The 23,794-nt window shown below is 37.6% G+C and overlaps 1 protein-coding gene across 3 annotated transcripts in view; it reads left to right on the forward strand.

The window, feature by feature from the left end:
• Window positions 1–22,863, forward strand: part of LOC121329718 (carnitine O-palmitoyltransferase 1, liver isoform-like) — a 41,376-nt gene extending 18,513 nt beyond the window's left edge. For 2 of the 3 annotated variants that reach the window (XM_041275419.1, XM_041275418.1), the window contains exons 7-19: window positions 35–112; window positions 3,212–3,319; window positions 4,406–4,493; window positions 9,788–9,983; window positions 11,476–11,664; window positions 11,848–11,953; window positions 15,569–15,685; window positions 18,214–18,378; window positions 19,253–19,387; window positions 19,618–19,770; window positions 20,417–20,530; window positions 21,075–21,167; window positions 21,851–22,863. In XM_041275419.1, the coding sequence (XP_041131353.1) occupies window positions 35–112; window positions 3,212–3,319; window positions 4,406–4,493; window positions 9,788–9,983; window positions 11,476–11,664; window positions 11,848–11,953; window positions 15,569–15,685; window positions 18,214–18,378; window positions 19,253–19,387; window positions 19,618–19,770; window positions 20,417–20,530; window positions 21,075–21,167; window positions 21,851–21,937 (1,629 nt within the window). In that variant the 3' untranslated portion in view covers window positions 21,938–22,863. Of the gene's footprint in view, window positions 1–34; window positions 113–3,211; window positions 3,320–4,405; window positions 4,494–5,361; window positions 5,447–9,787; window positions 9,984–11,475; window positions 11,665–11,847; window positions 11,954–15,568; window positions 15,686–18,213; window positions 18,379–19,252; window positions 19,388–19,617; window positions 19,771–20,416; window positions 20,531–21,074; window positions 21,168–21,850 lie in introns of all 3 variants that reach the window. The other variant, XM_041275420.1, reaches the window with a different exon arrangement.
• Window positions 22,864–23,794: the final 931 nt, after the last annotated feature.

Genomic DNA, 23,794 nt, shown 5'->3' on the forward strand with positions numbered 1-23,794 from the left:
CAAGTTATCATTGTTTTGTGTTCATGTTTTCCAGGTCAGCGATTGGTGGGAAGAATATATCTATCTCAGAGGACGCGGACCTATCATGGTCAACAGTAATTATTATGCAATGGTAAGCCATTTTTGGAAATTATTTTAAAAAACATGACAAAACATGAAACTTGAAAAAAATATGAAAGTCACTTGGCACAAACTCTTTGTATTAAAATACCAAACCATTTATAAATATTATGCAAATTCTCTAAAGCTGCGTTGCCCATAATCCTGCTTAGTTCATCACTGGCTGTTTTACCTTCTCTTAACCAATTATTAATATGCAAAACAAACACCATTGCTTTGCTGAATGCAACCATAAATAACTTGGTTGTACTCACTAGAACATTCTTTAAAGAGCCTGAGAGTTAATAATTATTTATGAACAGTGCTGCATTGGCGCTCTTGTACATTATAGTGGGAATCAGTTCAGGGCATTTCACCTCGTTGCACTTCAGCATCTGATGAGGCCAGGCTGGGCCAGACTGGGCCAGGTTGGCACATTTGTCGTTTAGGTTCAACTGGTTTGTAGCACAGATTCAGTTTTCTTTCTCCAGAACAGGAAATTGCACTTTTTAATAGCCAATGTTAGGCTTGGCAGGCATGCTAATGAACTTGTAAGATTAATTCTTGTCATTATGCCAGGTTCTCTGTCAGTGCTAGCTGTAAACAGTATACTGTAGTTTTGTGTACATTGCACTGATGACTCGGCTGTCATAAGTCAGGTTCATTCTTATTTTCTTTGAAGTGGTTATTGTAAATACTGCATGTGCAGTTTTGAAGAAGCACTTGAATGAATCATAGCAAACCTGCATTTTCATTTTAAAACCGATATCTGTACTAGGCTTAGGAAAGCTCTGTTTACATGGCTTACTTTTAGGTAGACTTGCATTTCATAGTAGTTGTTACTGAGACAGTAATAGTGTTCCCACCCTACAACGCCACTTTTTCTGTCCTTAACCAATCAGCTGCTTCCTTTAAATATGACTGGGTCTAACACAGAAGATACTGCTGAGTTGAAATGGCCCATGAAGTGCAAGTGTAACTGTGGCAAAGGGGCTGGTGATTACGTGCAGGTGTGAAAGTGATGCAGTGCAGAAATAACCACAAGCAGGCAATTGTAGTCCAGTTTAGGAAGGGTTTTATTTATAATCCTGGTTCGGTGACCAAATGATAAACCTCCGGCAATACACACCTATGTGTAAAGCACGGAGGGAAAACACAACTGGTTCTGCACAACCAAATAATAATACAGCCCCACAATAATACAAAACATGGTCACTAGTCCAGGTGCTGGGTGATAATATTTACAAACAGTGAGTGAAAGTGCAGTGATGATCTGGTTTGGTGCTGGCCTCAAGCGACAGCTCCAGATTCGTGTTAGCTGTCTGGTCGTTTAACAAACACAGACAGTTACTAACAGACAGTACAAAAACACAAAACACTCACGAATACTTTGAATTTCACTAAGGGACAATCTCCCGGTCCTTCCAGTTCCTTGTATCTCAAACCAAGCGAAGGAAAAGATTAGCGTTTCTGTAGCCCCTTTTATGCTATCACGCATGACCCTTGTTAAACAATTGCAGCTGCGTCTTTTGCTTGCAGCTGCTACCTCGTTTACCTTCCAGGTCAATACGTTCCTGCAATAGTGTCTCACATCCTTCCAGACTGACCGACTTCCCGACCTTGGAAATGAGCCGTCAGGCCAGCTCGTCGAGAGACTTCACTATTTAGCGCCCTCACAGGTCGGGAGTGAGATTTACAACCAGAACTCACTGAATTTCTGTCACATTAACACACTAGAGAAAAGGAGCAAACTGAGAAATGTACTTAACCTAGTATCAGATACATGCGCTTCTTTCAAAACTGCAACGATGGTATAAAAACACTAGACCTCAAAAGTCTCCTCTTCAGGCCTAAGTGGAAAGTGAAAGAAACAGTTACAAGATTTATTTTTACATTTTAACTAAGAATCCTATTGAGCTTAAAAGTTTTTTCAGTTGCTTTATTTTTTAATTGCTTTATTCTGCCAAAGTCAGCCAAATACCTTTTTGAATTATTATCCAGAGAACCACTTATCCGACTTGAAGTATTAATTTGAAATTATTTCTTAACAAAGTGCATATACATTACATGCTTGACGAAGCTCTTGCACAACTGCATTGAAGGAAACTGACTGGCTGCGGCAGAACTGGGATGCTTTGGTTTGCACCAGTAAATCCATTGAACCGATTTCAAAGAGACATTTCTGGGTCAGTTCATTCTTGGCTGTTAGACAACAAGCTGGGATGTACTGTGCTTGTTTAATGTGTTTTGCTTTTGGTAAAACTTCAATGTGATAATTTGTTCTCAGTAGTGAACAAAATACCTTTTTTAAAGTACCTCGGTGACCACAGTAGAGCGCGCAGAATCATGTCTGATTCTCAGCACAGCTGGTACACAGAGTGTAACCATTAACCTGTCCACCCTGCAACTCTCTGCCTCGAGTGGATGTAAGAAATGGTATTGGCTAAGATTAAGAAATCCCACATTACACAAGGCAAAACACACTCCATACCTTTCTGTCACGTCTGAAAAGCTCTGCTTGTGTTATTTGTTTCATACAGGTGATGTGTAGGCTTGCTGCTGTCTGATAAGCTCTGTGATTTTTCTGTTTCGATATTTGCCCTTTTCCGTAAAACCCAAGAAAATGTTGTGGGAGCGCCACTTGTAAAAGGGAAGATTAAAAAATAAGTTATTTGAGTGGAAACAGGCATGTCCTGTGCAGTGTGGGAGGTTAATAAGATCACTTGCTTGTCACAATACACTACAATACTTTTTGGCCAGTCTGTAGATTTGCTTGATCAGATCCTCAGTTATGTGTATTATATACTATATGTTGCAATAAGGCCCACTCTAGTAATTATCCATATACAGTAGTACTGTATATGTAAAGCAGGATATCATTTCCTGTTGGAAATGCTTATGCATTACACATAGGGAATGCATTGGATTTGCTGTGTAGACAAAAGTTAATGCCAGCAAGGTGGACATGGTACAAGACCGTATTGTTGAGTAGACTCGTTATTAATGCAGGAGCCAGTGGAAGAATACATTCAGAGTCTTGGTGTGTGTATATATGTTAGTCTGACATACTTATTTGAAAAACATTTTTTTTTTTTTTTTTTGGTTGGTCTAGGACTACCTGTACGTCTATCCAACAAAGATTCAGTCAGCTAGAGCTGGAAACACAATCCACGCCATCCTGCTGTATAGAAGAAAGCTGGACAGAGAGCAAATCAAACCAGTAAGTGAACAGCTGGATTATAGGTTATTTTGATCCCTGTGAAGTGGCTTAGGTCTGCTGTAACCCCCTAATATACCCACACATTAATAAATATATATTTTAGAAATACATTTGCATATAGTTTTGTACATATTATTGTATTGTTCTTAATCAGATATCGACTTTCATAACACAGGTCTCTACAAAATAGTCCCTGAAATTGACTAGGCACATATGTATATACGTGTATGTGTATGTGTGTGTATATATATATATATATATATATATATATATATATATATATATAAGCACTCCTGTAGGCTGCTGGATCCCGAGTTCTACTCTTTTTAAGGGCACAACTTAGGAAGTAAATGTTAATAAAACTACATGTTATAAAGATGATGTGTTGACGCATTGCTACAGTGATATTTTAGCAATTTGTGAACAAAGCAAAAAAACAAGAAGTTGACCAGTTTGATTTTAAAAATGAGAAGTATAAAAATATAACCTGAAAGTTAGCAACCCCACACTTAAAAGCTGATCGATCAACCAAACTCAAACTGGAAACGGCTCCTGGCTCATCTAAAAGACATAAAGCTTTGACGCCGTTAAACACAGCTTAGATTTTGTATTCTTATTATTATTCCTGATGTTAAAGGTTTAACCTTTTATTGATACACTTGTATTAAATCATTGAAAATAATACAAGGTTCAGATCCATAGCTATTAAACACTGTAGTGCTGCATTTAGAAATGGTTTGCATTTCTTTAATATTGCAAAACTGTAACCAAACAGCTCGCTATCATTTTATTCATTCTCAAATTAGTTTAGTATAGGTTGCCTAGCCTAGGTTTATGTATAAAGTTTTATCTTATGATTGTGCTTGTTTCTTCTGAAGTGTTTTGAGGTTATGGATGATATTGCACTCCAGGTTGCCTGTAACAGCGAAGGATTCCTGAGTGAAAGACACTGCTAATATCAAAAGGGCCATCCTCTAAAACAAATGGAATCAGCATTTTACATTTCTTTCCCTCTTTCTTCACCATACCCACCTCTAAAATGCAACTTTCCAATTTTGCTTGGGAATTGTTTGCGGTGTGAAACAGATTTTCGCCCTGGGATCCACGGTACCCATCTGCTCATCCCAGTGGGAGCGGATGTTTAATACTTCCCGCCTCCCGGGCCAAGAGACAGGTAAGAGGGGTGAAGCAGCGGCTGAAGAGTTGAGGAAAGCAAGGCGCCTGTCCAATGTCACCCGCATACCTTGCCAGCACACAAGTCATCGTCCCACTTATTTCGTAAATATTAATACAAAAAACTAACAGTAAAAATGGTGCCACATGTACTTGTAATGTATTTATTAAAATGCAGGTGTGGCATTAGGTTGGGTTATTGTCTTGTCCACTGAATATCCAAATTTAAATATTAAAAAAATAAGGTCTTACCCATGTTGTTCTGGCCTAATGTAGTGTATATTCAGGGCACCTTACCTCCATTTTAAGAAACCTTATTTGTAACTTGGAACTGTTTTCCATTAAACATTGTGTGATTTTGGTTATTTCGCAGTTAGGCCATGTTGACAGTACATGTAGTACTATACTGTATAAGGGCCTTTCACTAATGTGTTCCTGTCAGTAATTTGATTATTAAGTAAAATTATAAACTAGCACCAGTGCACTTAATTTATAATGTTAGCGGCACCCTGCACAACAACCAGCTCGCACTTTTTAATTCACAATATTTTTGTAAAAGCAATCGCCCAACCGCCTGTCATTATGAAACGATGCTGCTTTGTGGATTGCTGTTGACATTGTTTCAGGTGAGCGTCTGACTGTTTCAGACCCCACTGCCGACCACTGCACATCAGCCCTGCCGCCACACCTCCCCCTTTTAAATCTCCGATTTTTATTTTCTTTTGTCTCTGGTGTTTAGGTTTACTCGGCTTGCTAACTTTCCATCTCCGTGGACTCCTTCATATCCCGTTTTTTTGTCTCTTTAGTTTGCCTCTTTTGTGCTCTTATTTGTTATCTGGGTTTTTGACTCTTGACTTTTTGCTTTTCAGCTTATGATTCAAAATACTATTCCAATGTGCACTTCCCAGTATGAGCGTATGTTCAACTCCAGTCGCATTCCAGGTGTAGAGACAGGTATAGTTCCAGTCTCTCCAGCTTCGAACCAGAAGCTTTTAGTTAAAACTGCATGGATTTTCTAATAATCTTAGTCGTTTTAAAAATGACTGCTATAATAATTTACTGCATTTAATTAAAACAAATAAAAAAAATTAAATGTTAAATGAAAAACAAAATTACAGTAATTTAATTCATTGTTAGAGTCGCCATGCAGAGAACAAAAATCACCTGTCTCTGTCTTCAAATAATAGACTCCAGCAGGGAATACCAGTGGTTTAAAAGTTACAAACCCATACTTGTATTGGGCCTATTGATTTATGTTTAAAAAATCATCAAATTTCAATTTTTTTGTTAATTAAAAGGCTGAAATACATGAATGAAGAGCCTTGACTTCAACAATAGTAAAGTTACTAAAGAATATGTTTTACAGGACAAACTTTAAATTCGGAATGAAAAAGAAACCGTTTAAGTCAACAGATTAATAAATACTTTTTTTTTTTTAACTAGACTAAGGGATTGATTTGATTTTTACAGCACTGGGGAATCGCTCTGCATTGCATTAACCACCTTGTGTTGTTTTTTAGATATAGGGGGCTGAGGATTCCCACGTACTGTAAAATGTTCCAATAAACTGCAGCTGTGGTTTATCTTAGAAGGGTTTGTAGTAGGTCTAATCCATGTGTGATCAGTTTGAATAATAGTGTGGCAGCTACTTTTACTAAATAAAAACAATTATAATAATATCTGAATTAAATTCCAAGAAACTTAGTAGACAGACTTGTCGGCTTTATATCTTCAGTTAAATAATGGTGCTCAGTATCATCAAGTGAAACAGTGTCACAAATAAAAGAAAAAAAAAATATTGTATGTCTTACATATTATCAAACTAGGACCCCTTTAGAAACTCAGAGATACATGTAACAAACCAACTCGTTAGCTAATGAAGTGCTAAAAGACAGGTGATTTTTATTTTATTTTTAAAAACATTGCCAGGATGGAGATAAGGTTCCCAACGCATAGCAGTTTCAGGCCTGACTGAGCTGAATTAGACACCCCACAGCCTGCAATGACTCTAGCTGCTGTTCGGTGGGATCTGAACCCCACCCTGATTTCTCTCCCCACTGCTTCCTGTTTTGTGCACTTCTGTTATTGCTGTGCGTGGAGTATAGTGTGGTGTGAAAGTGAGTCTAAGTCTGCTTTCATAATGTTTACAAGACACACATTGAGATAATGCTTGGGTCGAACTAAACCAATTGAAATTACAGGAACACTACATTTTAGCAGCGTAAAATCCATACATTCCATTTTGTTAACAGCACAAGTATTTGTGTCGCTGTCTCTTAAAAATTGTCATGGTCGTTCGTACTGTGTAGCCCTGGCTGGATGCGAATGGGTAGCTTCTGGATCAAAGCTCTATGGAAAGTGTCTTGTACAGTTCCCGTTTCTTTTTCTTCACCAGGCCAAAACTTTGTTTCATGTCGAAGACTGTGCACAAATACAAACTAATGAATCACTAATACGAAAAACTAGTATGATGAAAAACAAAACACAATCTCTCAATTATTTTGAGGTGAAACCCTTTACAATGTAGCTGTACTTTGTTTAGTCTCCCTTCTATTTGTGTTCCTAAACACAACATTTTAATTACTGTGAAGCAGGAATTTGGGCACCTCCGTAAACCCCACAGTGTCTGTGTAGGGTCAAAGTTCATGCTGTACAGGAATTACACTTTGAGAGTTCTATTGTAGCTGGAGGAATGAACTTCAATTGAAGGGAAACTAAACAGCAACAGGGTTTGGGCCTTGTTTTATCAAAGATTGGTCAGAACACCGCTTTACCAAACCTTTCCACTCAGAACATGAAACATTAACTTTCTGGCCTTTTTCTACATCTTGTCTTTTGTTGCCATATTTCTAATATCACATCCCTTGTAGTCATTCATCTATATTGTCTGCTTTTAGCATTTCCCCTAAGTTTTTAAAATATGTGATAACGCAACAGTTATTAACACAAACAGACCTTTACTCTCAAGACATTTTATACCTGAAACGAACAAGCACTTAATACAAAGTAAATGATGTGGACCATCCTCAATTGAGTGGAAATTTCACAATGCAATTCCTTTTTCAAAAAGGTGTTTCTTTTTCTAATAAACCCATTACTTGGTGTCACATACTTAAGTTTAATCGTTGTGGATACATTTTAAAACACATTGGTGGATATTTTCGAACTGAGGCTTTGAAGATCAGATTTCCCATCTTGCACTTTCTGGATGTCTGCATGTTCTTACTGCATGCTCACATGTAATGCATGTAGGTGTCCTTTTTTATTGTTGTTTTGATTTTATTTTTTATTTGATAAATAAAGTTTGCACGAAAAATCCACAGCTAATCTGTAAAAATATGGGGGTTTTTTGTAATATTTTAACTACTTTGATTTAAAAAAAAAAAAAAAAAAAAAAAAAATGTTGGTGCTACAAAAAAAGAAAGCAATCAGATTTAACAAGGTTTTTTAACCCCAAAATGAAAAGAAAATGTAAAAAGAAAACCAAATCAATAATGGGGAAAAAGAAACAACAAAAAAACAAATAGGCTGCTCATTTTGATTTTGCAACATGTAACAGTAATTTGATTATGTGTTTTGCCTAGGCTTGTTTCATTTTGTATTTATAGTTATACATTTAAGTATGGATAGAAATAAGACACCGTTTGCATAACAGTTTGATCCATTTCTGGTTTTACTGTGAGTGTAAAGATACACTTGATCTTGTTCATACACACAGGGGATAATCAAGCTTGTATTAAAACATAGAATGGGGGGAATAGGAGTCTTATTTCCAGCACTGTTTTAACCCTCCTATTATGTTCGGATTTTAGGTACATCTGTTACGTTATGGGTCATATTGACCCGATGCAATTTCAAACTAATTTAAACAGCCTTAGATTGATTAAATGTTTTTATTTGCAAAGGTTTTACTCTTTTATGCTCTTTAGTCCAGGAGCTGTGATAAAACTTATTTTGACTGTCAACCTGGGAGCTCCTCATTTTGGAATGTTTTTACCAGTGAGATGCAATACTGACAGAGAAAATTAGGCTCTGCCTTGTAGATATATGTCTTAAAGACGGCTGTAGTAGGTGACGTCAGACCAGAAACAGGGATCAACACAGAACAGACACAGACGGAGTTTGGTGAAGCTGACCGCTTGATTGCGCTCAGCATTTAGTATTTAAACAGACAGAAAATAAAAGGTTTGAAAGACAAACAAAACATAGGACACGGCACTGGCAGCCAAAACAAAGAGACAAACAATAACAGACTTCACAAACAAACACGGTGAGCTGTTATTATTCTTACTATTATTATTATTACCTCCGTCTCCAATCCCGTTCTCCACTCACTGAAAACACAACCCCGAGTGAGTGCAAACATGCTGCTTTTATGCAGTTGTACCGAGACTCTACTGCTAACACTATGTAACACAATTTTTGTTCCAGGGTAGTAAGTGTTATTTCCTAATTGCTTGTGCCTCAAAAGTATAGAAAATGGCTATTATTCCCCACAAACTTTGCTTTTGTGACCAGGACAGTGATATTTCAAAATATCACTATTTCCAATGGGAAAACAGGCAAATGTGTGTTTTTTCGTTCACATAAAGTCAGAAAAAAACAACATATGAATCCAAATTAACATGTATTTATACTAAAGTAATACAAAAATGACAATTTACAGTATTTACAGTATAATCGTAAATCTTGAAAAGCTACTCACTTCTAAATCTTTTGTAGTCATTTTTGTATTTTTAAATTAAAGTTTGTGTCACAGTGACTCGAAACATCTTATTTGTACATATGACCCATTCCAAAAAATAATAATCATCTCAAAGGTTCTGTTTTCTGTGTATAAGTTCATGAACCCAACTTAGGAAAAGCCATAAAATATTTTACAGAAAATGAAAAGAAAAATAGCATTTAAGCTAAATGGAAACTAGAGTTGGGTGAAATAAACTCGAAACCTAATAGGAGGGTTAAGGAATAATGTATAATCACAGTGTACAAGCGACGAAAGTGAACTTTTTCTAAAAATGGAAAAGTCTATATTTTCATTACAGTATCGAAAAGACCTGAAATAATTGTGAAATTTCCACATATTCATTTTGGGAATAGTCCAGTAGGTTAACTTAGCAGCGTACCCAAACAGTATGCTATAAATCTGACCAATATCCTCTAAAAGCTGATTCATTGTTTCAGCGACATCTTTTGAAAGCTGCTTTAGCCTCACCGAGTTGATGTTTGAGTCCTATTGCATGTCTGACCGCTTGTAAGTACTAGAATGCAGTGTTTCTACCTGTGTGACTGTAGACACTATTCAGCACGTGAGGGACAGCAAGCACATCGTGGTGTTTCACAAGGGGCGCTTCTTCAAGGTGTGGATGTACCACGATGGACGGCTGCTGAAACCTAGAGAGATCGAGCAGCAGATGCAGAAAATTCTGGACGATAAATCGGAGCCTCAGCCTGGAGAACAGAATCTTGCGGCACTCACTGCAGGAGACAGGTGGGCTTACTTAATCGAGCTTAAAGGAATCGTAGCCAGTGCATCCAGTTCCATATTAGCACCAGAACCATTATCACTGGTCCCTTATGGTTCAACTGAAGATCATTTGGTTCTTTTCTTTTTTTTTTTTTTTTTTTTTTTAATGTAATTGATGTATTTATTTAATAACTTAAGAGGTAGGCAGGTTTTTCAAGTACCACTCATGTTGCTGGTACATAATCTTGTTTGTAGGTCACATTGATTGAATTGAATAAAACCGTTTGGTAACAGAAGCAGTTTAGTAGTTTGACTAATCTAAAGAGTTTTATAAAAAAGAAATGTATTCATGCAAAACACAATCAGAAGATCTCGAGTAATTACCGAGTCAAGACACAGCTGTGAGGTGTGAAGGGCGAGTCGGGAGTGGAAGTTTGTGTCCTGCCAGTGCCAAGTTGCTGATCTTTGCAGGGCTTCTGCCAGGAATCCTCATTTGGCTATGACGCTCTCGAGGGTTTATGAGACAGAACTGGCAGTGACTCAAGCGGACACCTGTAGGGCTGAACTGGGAATTGCTGTGGGGAGATAACATAATTGGACATACTAAATTGTAACATAGCAAGTAAACTATTATGGCAGGACAAATTGGCTTCACCTGACTGAAGTGAAAAAAAAAAGATAATGCAGAGCAGTGAGTGTGATTCTTACAGGAAGCTCCCTGAAGGGTGCTGTTGGACTGTTGTCTATTTAGAGAAATCGGCAAATATCTGCATTTTCTAAAGGTTGCTTGCAGGAACCATTGACACGAGATGCTGAAATGGAAACCACATTTAGAGAGGGAAGCTGAGCCAAGAGTTCACTGAAACCAAGGTTCAATCATTACTGTTAATGAAGTTCATGAGGCTTCCATGTATTTGTAAACATTTGCAGACCAGGCTTAATACAGTCGCCTACTGACAGCTTGTAGTTTTTTCTCCAGACAGTAAGCTACTATTTTTTGCAGGGTAACAAGTCTCCAATTATATGCCTTTGTGTTTTAAAAAGACGTGCTAATGTGAATGGTTAAATCAAATGAAACAAACATACAATACCAGATGTAGCCAGGATAGGGATTGTGAGTTGTGATGCTCGCTTGACCAGTGGCATTATCTGAGACCTTAACAGGGACTTGAGTTTTCTCGGGGCTCTTCCAGTAAACTCATCTGCTTTGGCACTTCTTTTAGTAAGTCTACTTTAATTGGGGGCTTGACTGGCTTTTTAAAAAAAATGTAAGTAATGTGTCACAGGTGGTTTTTTAAATATACACACTAATTTTCACAAAAGCAGCGCAAGCACACAGGTACTCTGTCAAACTCCATCAATACAGCACATATTCATTTGTCTGTTTTTTTTTTTTCCCCAAATGCTATATGGCATTCCTCGCCTTTTGATTCCTCCATCTTCATAGAGTGTTTGTTAATTAAAAAGCTGTTTCATTATCAGTAGTAATCGCATTACACTCATTTGTATTCTGTAGAGTGCCTTGGGCCAATGCCCGTCAGAACTACTTCAGTAAAGGGAAGAACAAGCAGAGTTTGGATGCAGTTGAGAAGGCAGCCTTCTTTGTGACCCTTGATGATACTGAGCAAGGATATAACAAGGAAGATCCTGTGCGATCACTGGATAGCTATGCCAAGTCTTTGCTTCATGGAAAATGCTATGACAGGTAGGCTTGTTTGTAACATGATACATTTACCTGATGCATGCATTACTTTTAAGCTATATGTTGAACAGCTTGGTATGGGCATTCCTTGGCACATACTTATGCAGACGCCAGAATACCTCAGCTCTGGTTATGATCACCATATGGATTGATTTGGGTATGTATTTTCTTTTTCTTCACTTGTAGGTGGTTTGACAAGTCTTTTTCCTTTATTGTATACAAGAATGGAACCATGGGCTTGAATGCAGAGCACTCCTGGGCAGATGCTCCTATCATTGGTCACCTTTGGGAGGTAGGGCTTCACAGAGAAAGGGTTTCTCTATTAGCTTGAGGGAGGTCTGGGGAACAACTCGTCACTGCAAGCAAAGCAAGCTTCTTATAAGCATTTCAGTTACACTTTATTAGCCATTGTTTTACAGTTGAATTTACTATAACAATTATTAAAAATAACTACAATACATGAGTTATTCATATGTTCGACTATTGAACTCTTTTGAAATGAATGTACATTTGCACATTTCTTCAGGTTTTCACACTGCGTTTCTTTATTAATAATTGTCTGCAGTCAGACCAAGTACAATACAGTATATTAGAGTGATCTGTTTGTCAATCTGCCCAGTCCATGTAACATATATTAGGTAGGTCATGGAGGTGGCATACAAGGAAAGTTCCCTTTCAAGTATGAAATGTAACCATTACTGAATGGGTATTTACCTCCTAAAGACGTAAATGCTTTATACTAAAGCTGCTTTTTGAGCCTGTGATGCGGTCGTGACCGGCCCCCGAGGAGTGAAAAGTACTGCAGTCACAGATCTCTGTGCCATTTTTCCTTTCAAGACTCCTTTCAGAGAGCCTTGTTCAGATAAGTACATTGTTGCTTATATCTGTATATATTTCACATTTGATGTGTTTTTACACATTTTGTATGTAGTATTTAAGCAAATCGCTGTAATAGTTTTTCTACTTACACGTATGTGTGTGGACTACAGCCTGTTGCTATTTACGTCCTGCTGCGGCCTTGTGCCGTGCATAAAGCCAGGGACCCAGCAGCGTAAGTCGGCTGACTTTGAGCTCTCCCCGCAGCTTGCATAGCTCCGGCTGGAGCTTATTTTCTTCTGGCTTTTGCTAATTAGCTCCATATGAGACATGTTATGTTAATTATGTAATTGTTAAATTACATTTTTTTGTTGAGAAAAAAAAAATTCTCATTGTGTTATTTCTGTTTTTTACAGTTACCATTCACAGGCCTATCTGTAACATGGTGCTCAGCACACGTGCAGTAAGAGCAGCTGCTGGACTCAGCAGCATTGCACAGAACCAAGATACTTGCTTTGGCTGGTTGAATTACAACGACAGTATCTCAATGCCGTTTTGGTGACCAGCTATTTTAGCATCACCATTGCAAAGGCTGCTAGTTCATTCTAACAAGCAGGCTTTTCTCAGTCATGTTGGTACTGACTGAGTGGTTTTGTCAGTGGCTTTTACAGGGGGGGGCATCCCTGTACATTGCCACCTGTGGTGACAGCGACCCGATGGACCTATACCAAACTGGTACCGAGGTCACTGATCCTTGTCTGGTGACTGATCATGACCTGGTGCCGAACCAACTGGTACCCGTATCGACCTGCGTCCGATCCCAAATTGGACCATGGCTACCGCAGCGGTACCGAACCAGTCCAGAACTAGTACCAACCCGGTGTTAAGTACACCAAACCGGTGCCAAATAAACCCGGTGTTAAAATAAGCCACCAAACCCCTTACCAAACCTTTAAAGCACAAAGCAGCCTCTTGGCTTAGCCTTGTATCATTCCGGTCGTTCTGCACTTATGATGGCTTGGGTACACTCACCCATTCAGTAATGGTTACATTTCGTACTTGAAAGGGAACGTTGGGTTATTATCATAACCCTGGTTCCCTGAAATAGAAATGTAACCATTACCCTTCAAGGTCGCTGTGCCCATTTATTCGAAGCAGGCTTGAAGGAAAGATGCAGCTGAGGTTTATGATTGTAGTACTTTTGATCCCTCAGGGTCGGGATCACGACTGCGTCACAGGCTCAAAGAGCAGCTCTGGTATAAAGTATTCAAGATAATGTTTTTGTTTTATTTTTCACAAATGTCATTTTATTACAGATACACATTAATAAAACCACTCAAATAGATGTATATCAATAATAATATAGTATACATCATTTTTTTAAATACATACATATTTTTTTATTAAACATTATCTGATAATTTTTTAAAATATTTTGACAAACAGAGAATGCACAAAAAAATAATTGAGTTACCATCATTTCTCATTAGCTACAGTAACGGTAACCAACAGTCCCCCACTCTTTTTAATCAAGTGTCTATTTACAGTAAATGCTCACGGCATCTGTAAAAACACAATAAATAAATTATATATATATACACACACACACACACACACACACACACACACACACACACACACACATACACATTTACACTGCCCTATTATTGTGGGGCTGTTTTAATAATTGCACACACAGCAATCTACCCATTAAAAAAAAAACCCAAAAACGATAGGATTTGTATTTCAATCCCACTGCACTGAAGCAGTCTACAGCAAGCTTGGGGTTTCTCACTATTTAAACACAAAGCAAAGCAGATTCATTCATTCAAATTAATTCAAAATCAAAACAGCATTTGCTCCAGTGCAAAGTTTGCACCACTTGAAATAAAACAAAGAATTAGCATACTAATACAAAATATAACAAACAAGCCATATTTTCCCCAAAAGGAATAAAACAGCTAATGATTCTTAACGACTGCTCCTATTCCAGACGTTATTATTTTGTCATCGTCAGCTGCATACATCCTCTCATGCTCAAATTGTTGTTTAATTGTTATGCACGGTTTAGGCATTTTAGAAACAAATGTCACAATTTTAATTCCCAAACATCTTGCTTCAAATTATACATCTGCGCAAGTGCTAGTCAGAGCTTCTGTTTCCCTTCAGACCGTGTCTATGGTAACGGCTGAGCCTTGACAACTACGATTGCAAGTATTTATTTGAAGTATTTTCTATATAAACCTCACAATTAAAAAATGTCACTCCTATGTTTGTTTTTATAATGTTTTTTTGTGTTATTTGTTTTTATATTTGACTTTTGTTTTATTTTGTTTTATGTTACATTTCGTGTTATTTTGTGTTATTTCGTATTTGTAAAAAACACAGGGCTCTAGTTATGAATGATACTTACTTTCGATGTGATTGAAAGTAAGTATCAATGATCTGGCGTGTTGGTGTGGTAAACTTACTTTCTAATCACCCTGTAGTTAAACCAGATAAAGTCTGCACATTTTTGTTTTTATTTTTTAAATTAAGGTTAAACTTGATTTCACCTGAAAATGGTGTCAAAATATGTCATTATTGACTAGAATACAGGCTGCCTCAGGAAATCCTCATTTACCTTGGCTATTAGCACAACAAGAAACATATTAACACTCCCAAACATGATTATAAAACAAAGCACTGTTTCTGATAGATTTTTGGGGCAGTTTAATTTTTTTAAGAGTTTTAAAGGAGTGAGTCTTACATACCCAATATTTATACCATCACCTCGTAGGTTTTTGTATATGAGTGTTTGAGATTGAAAACAGCGACTGGTTGAAAAAGAGAGCCAAAGTGTGAGGACTCCAACACCTCAGTAACCAATCAGAGCTTTTCCTATGACTCACGTGTTTCTGTGTCTATCATGTGACTTGTCTTAGAAGAGCGGGTCTGAACAACATACAAGGGCATTGGCCAATTATTGTTCATTAAATGATAACAAGAAAATCAACAGCACTTTCTTAGTGTTTAAGATGTACTGTACGTTGCTTGACCCTTTAAAAGAGGGTAAACCATATTGTTTTTTTTTTATTATTATTTTTTGCAGCATGTGTTGTCTACGGACAGTTTCCAGCTAGGATATGAAGAGGATGGGCATTGCAAAGGCAGCACTAACCCCAGTTTGCCTGGACCCCAAAGACTACAGTGGGAGATTCCAGAAGAAGTGAGTTTGTGAGACTAATTGGAAGATATGCCATGCACATGGAATACTGTGGTTATTACACAAGTGAGGGTCACTGAAAAACCAGAAGCCCCCGACATGGTGATTCTCAGGAAGTAAGGTGGAGAAACAAACATTGCTTGAAGGAGACTCCACGACAGAATGCTTCTATGGGATTTCAGAGAGTGCAACATTAATACGCTTCCCCACCTCACTTCCTCAAAATATTGTTTTGCTGGAATAGTTAATAAGAATACCAATTGATCTATCAATCAACAATAGATAATCTTACAGAACACCCATAATAGGATATTGAACAGTTAACATAAGTTAGGAAAACAAAGATGATCAGTATTTCTGATAGTATTATTGTTATGTGTTTTTCAACAAGTTTTTCTTTCCGTGTCCATCCTATCACCTTTAGAAAGGAACTTAAGATATGAAGTATCTATTTATGGGGGTGTTTTTACCTGTAACTGGATTACTTTATTATTATTATTTTATTATATTTTTACTATGGGCTGATAAGATGCCCCCCCCCCCCCCTCCCATTTCTGGACTGCCATCAGATTCTGTGTCTTTTTATTTCACAAAACAGTACGGTCTCACTAATCCAAGCCATGTCATTCCAAACTGACATGATCCGAATCACCCTATCATGAAGAAATGCATGCTGATATTTCATTGTTCTGTGATATGTTTCTCTGTATCTTTGTATTCAAATGTGCTTGGGTGTAAAGGTGGATTGGAGGATTCCCGCTTACCTTCAGTTCTCTTGAGCTGCTGCAGTGAGGGGAAAATCATTCTTACGGGGCTGCACTCTGAATTAAAAAATATATTTATATTGGAGAACACCCAAGACCTGGTCTGCTGACTTGAAATTGGCTCAGTATAACAGCGATTACAACGCACAACATTTAGTAAAAGAAACAGAAACGTCACAGATAACAGTTTGTATGTGCCCTCTGCCACTCCTTAGTACTGGGAACAGCAAATTACTTGTCATCTTTCTGAGAACACTAAAGTTAACATATTCATTGAGTGATAAGGCGCCTGGTTTATTATCTGAAACTAGGAAACCCTTTCATCTGGGGTTTTCAGGATATTTACAGTTGTTTTTTGTCATGTTGCCACATAAAGTGCCTGGCAATCATCAGGGACAGTTCAATAGGACATGTTATCACGTTGCACTTACATAACAAATGGTTTAGTACTAGAGCTACGGACAAAAGTTTTGCATCACTTAGAATTTTCAATTGATTACACTATGTAACACAATTTTCGTTCCTGGGTAGTAAGTGTTATTTCCTAATTGCTTATGCCTCAAAAGTATAGAAAATGGCTATTATTCCCCACAAACTTTGCTTTGGTGACCAGGACAGGTAAATTTCAAAATATCACTATTAACAATGAGAAAAGGGGCGAATTTGTGTCTTTTTGTTCACATAAAGTCAGAAAAAAACAACATATGAATCCAAATTAACATGTATTTATACTAAAGTAATATAAAAATGACTACAAAAGATCTAGAAGTGAGTAGTTTTTCGAGATTTACGTTTATACTGTAAGTTTGCAAAAAAAAATATGTTACATAGTGTTAGTTTATCATGTTATCAAAGAAAGTACAAAATTATATCTGTCTATCGGAAGCCATAATAGTAGTACAGTATTTCATGTTAGATTTTAAAATTTAAAATTTTTAAATTTTTTGTCATTTTTTCTGGCCATAGCTGTAGTATTTAAGTGTTTTACAGTGACCATCAATTTTGTAACATAATTTCAATACTATTGCTGTTATTGTGTCACATTTTAGTACCCTTAATAAAAGGAAAGAGAAAATGAAACATATTTGCTTTGGACGTTAATAACTTTATTGCAATCAGTTGATTTAATTAGTAATATTTAATTTATGGTTTCAGATATTACCACCAGGTGGCACTGTAACTCCTGGAATTACCTCTTTTTTTTGGTTTTGTGTTCAAACACACTGGAGCGCACAAGGCTCATGCCAGGCTGTGTAACTTAAACTGAAGCTCGTGGTAAAACCTGGAAGTGTTTGAGTATATTTATTACTGCCCCATGATTTTTTTTATTATTTTTTTTTTACGTTTATGGTTCTTTCAGAGTTAGGATCTGTTCTTCAGTTCTAGCTTCCTGTCATAGAGACATGTAACTTCGGTTAGGTCAGCCAAAGTGTCTTTATAGAAGTAAAAGCCATAGCCAGCACCATCTATTGATCGGCCACTTCGGACCAAGTTTCCTTTTGTTTTACTAGCAATACACAGCAGTGCTCTACATGTCAGCAAAGAGCCAACAGTACACATGTCTAAGCAGACAATCAGATGTGTAGAGCAGCTGCTGAATTCCTAGAAACACAAAATAAACAATATTGGAGTAATTGCAATAAGAACGAACCAGAATGATTGCAGACATACAGAGCAGTCTGCTTCGAAGGGCTTTGCAAGTGTCCTTCGCGTTTGTCTGACAAATGCCTTTTCTCACACTCATTTTTTTCATTATTTCATCTCCAGTGCCAAAGTGTTATCCAGAGCTCTCTGAAGGTTGCCCAGGCTCTGGCTGACGATGTTGACTCCCACACTTTCCCATTCAACAAATTTGGAAAAGGTCTGATCAAGAAGTGCAGGACGAGTCCCGACGCCTTCATTCAGATCGCCCTGCAGCTAGCTCACTTCCGGGTAAGAGAGTGGCTGGACCTGGTCAGCACTGGGTCAGCATGCTGTTTACTTGGACCTGTTCAGCTCCCTTTTCAACCTAGATATTCATTTGAGATCAATAGATTGAGGAACGCTTGATTATGTTGTGCAGGCAGTGAGTGATAATAAGAGAAAATATCTGTAATTTGAAGCAACTTTCCACATCTGTAACCATAATTTCCATAAATATAGCCATCTCATGTTTGTCTACAGCTTTTTTTCTATGTGATGGAAACTTGAACCTTAGACAGTCAACCTGGCTTTAACAGGACCCTGAGTGGCCAACCTGCTAGTCTCGGGGGATTTAAAACCTGCAGGGTCTGTTTCTCCTCACGCAACGGTGTCCCTATTGGCCAGGCGTCCATAGAGCTCACCCGGATGTTTGTAGGGCTGGCTTTGTCCTCAAGTGGCTGGTAGCGTGCCATGATCCATTCACAAGCTCATTTGTGTAAAAAGTAAACAAAAGCATTGAGATTTCTATGAATAACCAAGGTGTTTTTTGACAAGGAATATTCTGTGTTATCCATTATTGACATCTTCAAATCTTGGTTCTTTGTTTTCCCCACAGAAATATCAAAGCAAGGTTGTCTATAGCCAGGTTTCAATTCGAGTTATCCAAAAGGGTTGTAGGCAAGCATCAGATGACTATTTTCCACATTATTGTTAATTATCAAGTGACATACACCCAAGATGTGGGCTGACTTGACCATTGTCTTGTTCCTCAAAAACGCATACATTAAAACGATCTTTAAGTCTGGTTGCAGCTATTATGTCCCTAGACACAAATATAGTCCACGTAGTTTGAGGTTTTAAATATTATCCCGACCCCCCCCCCCCCCCCCCCCCCCCCCCACAGGACAAGGGCAAGTTCTGCCTGACATACGAAGCCTCAATGACTCGACTCTTCAGAGAGGGTCGAACGGAGACAGTGCGCTCCTGCACCGTGGAATCATGCAACTTTGTACACGCCATGATGGATTCTAAAAAAACAGTAAGAGCTGCAATAACAAAATCAATAACCATACACTAGTGGTATATTAACTGGGTTCATTCTCAGTGTAATAGTACAGTTTAACACCCAGTTTGGAGCAACAAAAAAAAGAAATGACTTCTTGAACTATGCAACAATAAACACTATTTCTTTAAGTAAAAGTAATATTGACGCATTTACTGAATGGCTGTAGAAGCAAGATAATGATAACTTGTTTGTTGCATCCCAAGAACGAAGAGAGAATGAAGCTGTTGAATCTTGCGGCTGAAAAACACCAGAATTTGTACCGTATGGCGATGACTGGGGGCGGCATTGATCGGCATCTCTTCTGTCTCTACGTAGTGTCCAAATATCTCGGGGTCGAGTCTCCCTTCCTGAAAGAGGTGACTGTGTTTTCTGTAATAATAATAAATCTATTTTTAAGTCATATTTTCAGAGACACTGTAGCTTTAAATATATAGGCATATTCATAAACAGCACACCATTACAACACATTACACATTTTTAAAATGTTGTCCTTTTACTTTTTCTGTTTCCAATCATTGTGAGTGGTTCCTATTGCATTTCTTGAACTCAGGAGCAGCTCTTGTTGTCAGATTGTCATTCATCACTCTGTGTAATGCAGGCTAGATCAGCAAAGTGCCTGTAAAGTTAGAAGAGCCATCACCATCTAGTGAACAGGTGTTGTGTACATATTTACAAGACAAAAGGAAGCTAGGTTCACTAGACTCTAACAGATCTAGCCTTTGCTCCAAAAGTCTAGCAGACCTCTAATAAAACAAGAACCACTCAAAATGATTGTAAACATCCATAAGATGCTTTGTAATGTTATATTTTGTAAGTCACCCTGGATAAGGGCGTCTGCTAACTCGTTATAGAGTTACATACATTTGAACTTCAATAAATGAACAATTGCTTATCAGTTTTATACTTGCCAGGCAAAATCAAATCTGTTCTTCAAGCCCAGTGGTGCACTCTGTCATTGGTTGATGTTTCAAGTGTGTTCACTGTGTATTTCCTGTCTTGTAGGTGCTTTCGGAGCCATGGAGGCTCTCCACCAGCCAGACTCCTCAGCAGCAATTGGAACTGTTTGACTTGGCCAATAACCCTCACCATGTGTCCAGCGGGGGCGGCTTCGGACCTGTGAGTAGAGCCTTTATTAAAAAAAAAAAAAGGAATAAGATCATGAAAAAGGCGTTGGAATTGTGACTTTGGGGCAATTGAAATCTAATATTACATTGCAGTTGCAAAATATAGCCATTATTTATGTATTTATTAATTTTTGCTAAAAAAAAAAAGTACTGGTAAGTATTCCTGATTGAACAACAAATCATGTTGCGATATAGACACCTTCTGGGTTGACAATAAATCCTGTTCTGTGAAAGGTTTGGAGAGGATTATAGTAGCTTCATTTCTTGGATTTGGTTCCACGATATACGGACCTGCCACTCCAACAAAAATGCAATAGATCTGCATATATCCAGCAAAACATTGAAGGGTGTTGGATTTGACACAGAGATAGAACTATAAATCATTACAACTGATACTGAAGTAAAATGCAAACTTTGGGCATCCCTAATAGAATAAAAAGTTAGATCCACTGTGATTTTTCTTTGTAATCCACAGTGGTGTTTACAAGACTTATTCCGATGAGTTTGAATGACTAACGGCACGCTTTCCTCCTCAGGTCGCTGATGATGGTTACGGTGTCTCTTACATCATCGTTGGAGAAAATCTCATCAATTTCCACATCTCCAGCAAGCTGTCAAGCCCGGAGACGGTACGTTTTTCACTTAATCTAGTTTGAGATCCAAATCATAAACGTTACCATTCAGAAATGTGTGTGTGTGTCACTCTTGTAAATATAGGTATATATACTTATGTGCATGAGAGTTGACGCTGATGAAATAGTAAAACTTGGGTACAAGCATACAATTATGAATAACTGTATGCTTGAGAATGGTGGTTCAATGTTTTCAAAACGCTTTTCAGTGACGGGCCAGCTGAGAGAATACGAACACTGAGCTTAAAATTGAGATCAGCCTAACCCAAACCCTACTTGAAAGAATGTAGCACAGTTTTGCGTTCACCCGTCTTTCTGCATCAGATAAAGAGCGTGACCCGTCTTTCTGCATCTATGGCTTCAAAACCTTACAAACTCACTATCAGACCATTGCCTGCAAAGAGCACACCTAGGGAAAGACTGTATTACTCTAGTATTCTAATTACTGGGAGAAAAACTAGCTCTGGATTTTTTTTTTTTTTTTTTTTTTTAAATTGTTAAACTTTTTATTGAAATTTTCAATTTTACTTTTTGTGATTTTATAATATTACCAGGCTGACTTTGTTAACAACATTTTTACATATTGTGAAAAAAACATACTTTCAATGAATATCCTGTGAATGCTTCAGGTCTCCTCTGCAATGGCTGTTTTATTCACATGGCTTTTATTTTGTTTGCAGGACTCTCACCGATTTGGAGAAAACATTATCCAGTCCATGCTTGACATCCTCGCTCTCTTCAACCTCAACACAAAGGCAGGCAAATAAGTCTTCTGCCCCAGATGAAAAGAAAAACTGTTGGATTGCTGTTTCAAAATATGCTTCCATAAGCTTGTGCAGAAATGTTTGGCCGTTTTAAATCTTATAAAAATGAAACTGAAAAAAAACAGTTAATGTATGTCATGTTTAATGAAGATGTATGTTTAAAAAATGTATTGGAGAGTAGTGTTGTAGCACATATTAAATGGACCTACTCTACAAGATTGTATGTGCTGGTGCCATAATTAATATATCTTGTGACTAAAAACAAAAGGTTAAGCAAAGGAGACTAGAAAGGTTGTCTTTAAATAACCTACGAAAACATGGCATTAGCAAGTGCAGGAATGAGGTGTTAATATTGCAGTCTTACACAGTGCAGTGTACAGTAACTGTTATTAGCTGCTAAACTATTTAATGGTCAAGAAAAAACAAAATAGTTCAAAAGTTGTTTTTATTTTTCATACTTCAGGTTTTTACCTTGGTCCAGCTGTAACGACACTAGCTAGCTTGTATGAATGCAAAAAATAGAAGCCCCTCCCTCAGAAAAGGGGTCTTGCTATATATAAACGAGGAACACACATTGATTCACACACCCTGCATGGCAATGTGAAGAGGCTGATGGTTCTCCCTTCATGTACTGTGGAAGGAAGTTTCATAAGAGTTGTACGGTAAATTGAAGTGTCCTGTTCACAAGGATTCAGTGTAACATTATAATAATCGCAGGTGAAAGTTTTAGGGGCAGCAGTGTAATATTGTACAGTACTTCAATCATTAAAACAAGAAAAGACTTGAGAACTACAGACGATTCCAGCCTTTTCCTTTCACTTCTTGATTTGTAAGTTGCATTGTATACAGTGTCATTTTCATAAATATGTAAAACAGAAGGAATGCCTCATAATGATCAGATTGTCCAATAAAAGTAAGGTTGACAGCTATCATTTTTCTATAGTGTTGATATATTTTTTAGTTTTTATTTAATTTATTTTAACCTGAATTGTGTTTTTTTTTTTTTTTTTTTAATAACCTAACTTAAGAGTTACAGAACAGTGTCTGTGTCCTGTCATGCAATTTTTCACATCACTTTTTCTGACCACATTGAGCATAGGTAATTTAGCTAGTATCTTCTGAGAAAAATCCCCTGTCTGCCATCTGAATAAGTGTGGATTATAGAAACAAATGTGACAGCATCCATTTAATTTTACTTGCACATCCTAAGTCAAACAGTACTCAAATTAAATCAATGAAAACAATTTGACATTTACAATCCCAATTTAAGGTACTGCATTATAAATATACCCATGAATCCTGGTTTTAAAATTGACCACAATTATGGGTCCCTAGTTAAGGCACAATTTTATGTGAACCTGTCTGGTTTCACTAAAGGAGCTAGTCTTACTAAACAGATCGAGCACATTCTTGTCTCTTAGCCAAGATAAATGAATAGCAAGATGTTTCTCCTGTTATTTGGATATTGAAGTTGAAAGGCCAGCCTCCTTGCAGGTGCCCATTCCTCTGAGTGGCGGGGTTATTTCCTCCCACAGCGCTCGCTGGAACTCAATCCTGGATTACAAATATTCCCCGTGGGTGTGTTCTTGAGGACAGGTCTGTTTTTTGCCACCCACCGTAGGGGTGACGCCCTGAATCTGAGAAGGCAGCTTTGCTACAGCTGTGCACTGGGTACTACATTTTGTTATTCAACAGACTCTGGACTTCCTCACAGGTTATTTTCAGTTTGAATAGTATTACAGAAATATTCAGCTCAGCTTTTAGAAAAACAGGACCACCTCCAGTGATAGTGGCTGGGCGCTGATTGATTGTTAATTAAGCAAATCAACTAATCAACCCCAGCCACCTGAACACAATAAA

Source organism: Polyodon spathula, chromosome 17 (genome assembly GCF_017654505.1).
Source record: "Polyodon spathula isolate WHYD16114869_AA chromosome 17, ASM1765450v1, whole genome shotgun sequence".
Lineage (NCBI taxonomy): Eukaryota > Metazoa > Chordata > Actinopteri > Acipenseriformes > Polyodontidae > Polyodon > Polyodon spathula.